The sequence below is a fragment of the Acyrthosiphon pisum genome, unplaced genomic scaffold (assembly GCF_005508785.2).
Source record: "Acyrthosiphon pisum isolate AL4f unplaced genomic scaffold, pea_aphid_22Mar2018_4r6ur Scaffold_13054;HRSCAF=13690, whole genome shotgun sequence".
NCBI classification, from domain to species: Eukaryota; Metazoa; Arthropoda; class Insecta; order Hemiptera; family Aphididae; genus Acyrthosiphon; species Acyrthosiphon pisum.
Window position 1 is genome coordinate 1 of NW_021761610.1, and position 1,528 is coordinate 1,528.

Sequence of the window (1,528 nt, forward strand, 5' to 3'; positions counted from 1 at the left end):
TACGGGTAGCCGAATCCGGACGTCGCGCTGCTCGAAGAGGACGCGGGCGGAGACGTATACGCGATCGTCGACGCAGTGGTGCGTTGGACCCTGCAGTTGGACAACCTCAACGACGAACAGCGGGCGGTTTACGACCGCGTGATGGCGGCCGTCGACGACAACCGCGACGTCCCGAAATTGTTCTACGTCGACGGGCCCGGAGGTACGGGGAAAACGACGCTTTACGGCTGCCTAATATGGTCGCTCCGCAACATGGGCAGATCCGTGTTGTCCGTGGCGTTCACGGGAATAGCGGCGACGCTCATGGACGGTGGTATGACCGTTCACTCGACGTTCGGTTTGCCCTTCGGTACGCTCAACGAAGATTCTACGTCGTCAATCGCCATGCAGTCTCTGCGCGCGCGTAGGATACGCGAGGCGGCACTCATCGTCTGGGACGAAGCGCCCATGTCTCCGGGGCTCCAACTGACGGTGGTCGACCGGTTGCTGAAGGACATAATGCAATCGGAACTACCGTTCGGTGGTAAGACGGTTCTATTCGCGGGTGACTTCAGACAGATACTGCCGGTGGTCCGCAGGGGGACGAGGGCCGCGATCGTGGCGGCTTCAATCAGGCACCACCATCTGTGGGACGTCTTCGAGCGTTTCAGCCTGACGCAGAACATGCGGGCCAACAACGACGCGGACTTTGCCGCCTGGTTGCTTCAACTCGGCAACGGCCAGCTGCCCGCGGTCGACGGAAATGTGAACACCGTCGAAATCCCCAGGAATATGGTATGTGACATAGCTAATTTGATTGATTTTGTTTACCCGCAGCAAATGTCGTTGGCTAACGTCGACGACTTTGCTCGGAAAATTATTCTCTGTCCCCGGAAAGAGGATTGTAGACAGGTCAATCGCACGGTGCTGCAACGCGTCACGGGTGCCGCGAGAACCTACACCGCCATAGACACGGTGGTGGCGGACGACGTGGACGAGATTGCCAACTACCCGACCGAGTTTTTGAACTCGCTGGAGCCCGACGGACTTCCTCCGTACAGGCTGACGCTGGTGGTCGGTTCCGTGGTCATGCTGCTGCGGAACCTCGATCCGAAAATCAGACTGTGCAACGGAACAAGGTTAGTGGTTACGGAACTGAGGCGCAACAACTTCAAAGCGAGGTTGTTGGCGGACGCGGGGGAAGGGCAGGACGACATCGTCATCCCCAGGATACCGCTGTCGTCCAGCGGAGACGACGACCTGCCCTTCACCATGCGTCGGGTTCAGTTCCCGGTGAGACTTTCGTTTGCGATGACGATCAACAAGTCTCAGGGTCAAACTTTCGACAGAGTTGGTTTGTTTCTGCCGTCCCCGGTGTTTACGCACGGACAACTGTACGTTGCGTTCTCACGAGTGCGGGACTCGGAATCAATAAAAGTTGGTATGTATGGTGGCGACGACGGTCGATTTATCACAAGGAATATAGTGTATTCAGACGTGTTGTGATCGGCCGTTTTTGTCAGTCTAAATCACTTATGCCGATATTTTT

General features: G+C 56.9%; 1 protein-coding gene across 1 annotated transcript; it reads left to right on the forward strand.

The window, feature by feature from the left end:
* The first annotated feature begins 141 nt into the window (after positions 1 to 141).
* Positions 142 to 1,485, forward strand: LOC103311666 (ATP-dependent DNA helicase PIF1-like). The gene has a single exon (XM_008191353.1). It carries the CDS (start codon positions 142 to 144, stop codon positions 1,483 to 1,485), a length of 1,344 nt encoding a protein of 447 aa, XP_008189575.1.
* Positions 1,486 to 1,528: the final 43 nt, after the last annotated feature.

Bases quoted from the DNA above. Each gene is read 5' to 3' on its own strand.
- LOC103311666 (XM_008191353.1), top strand. From the start codon at position 142: ATGGCGGCCGTCGACGACAACCGCGACGTCCCGAAATTGTTCTACGTC.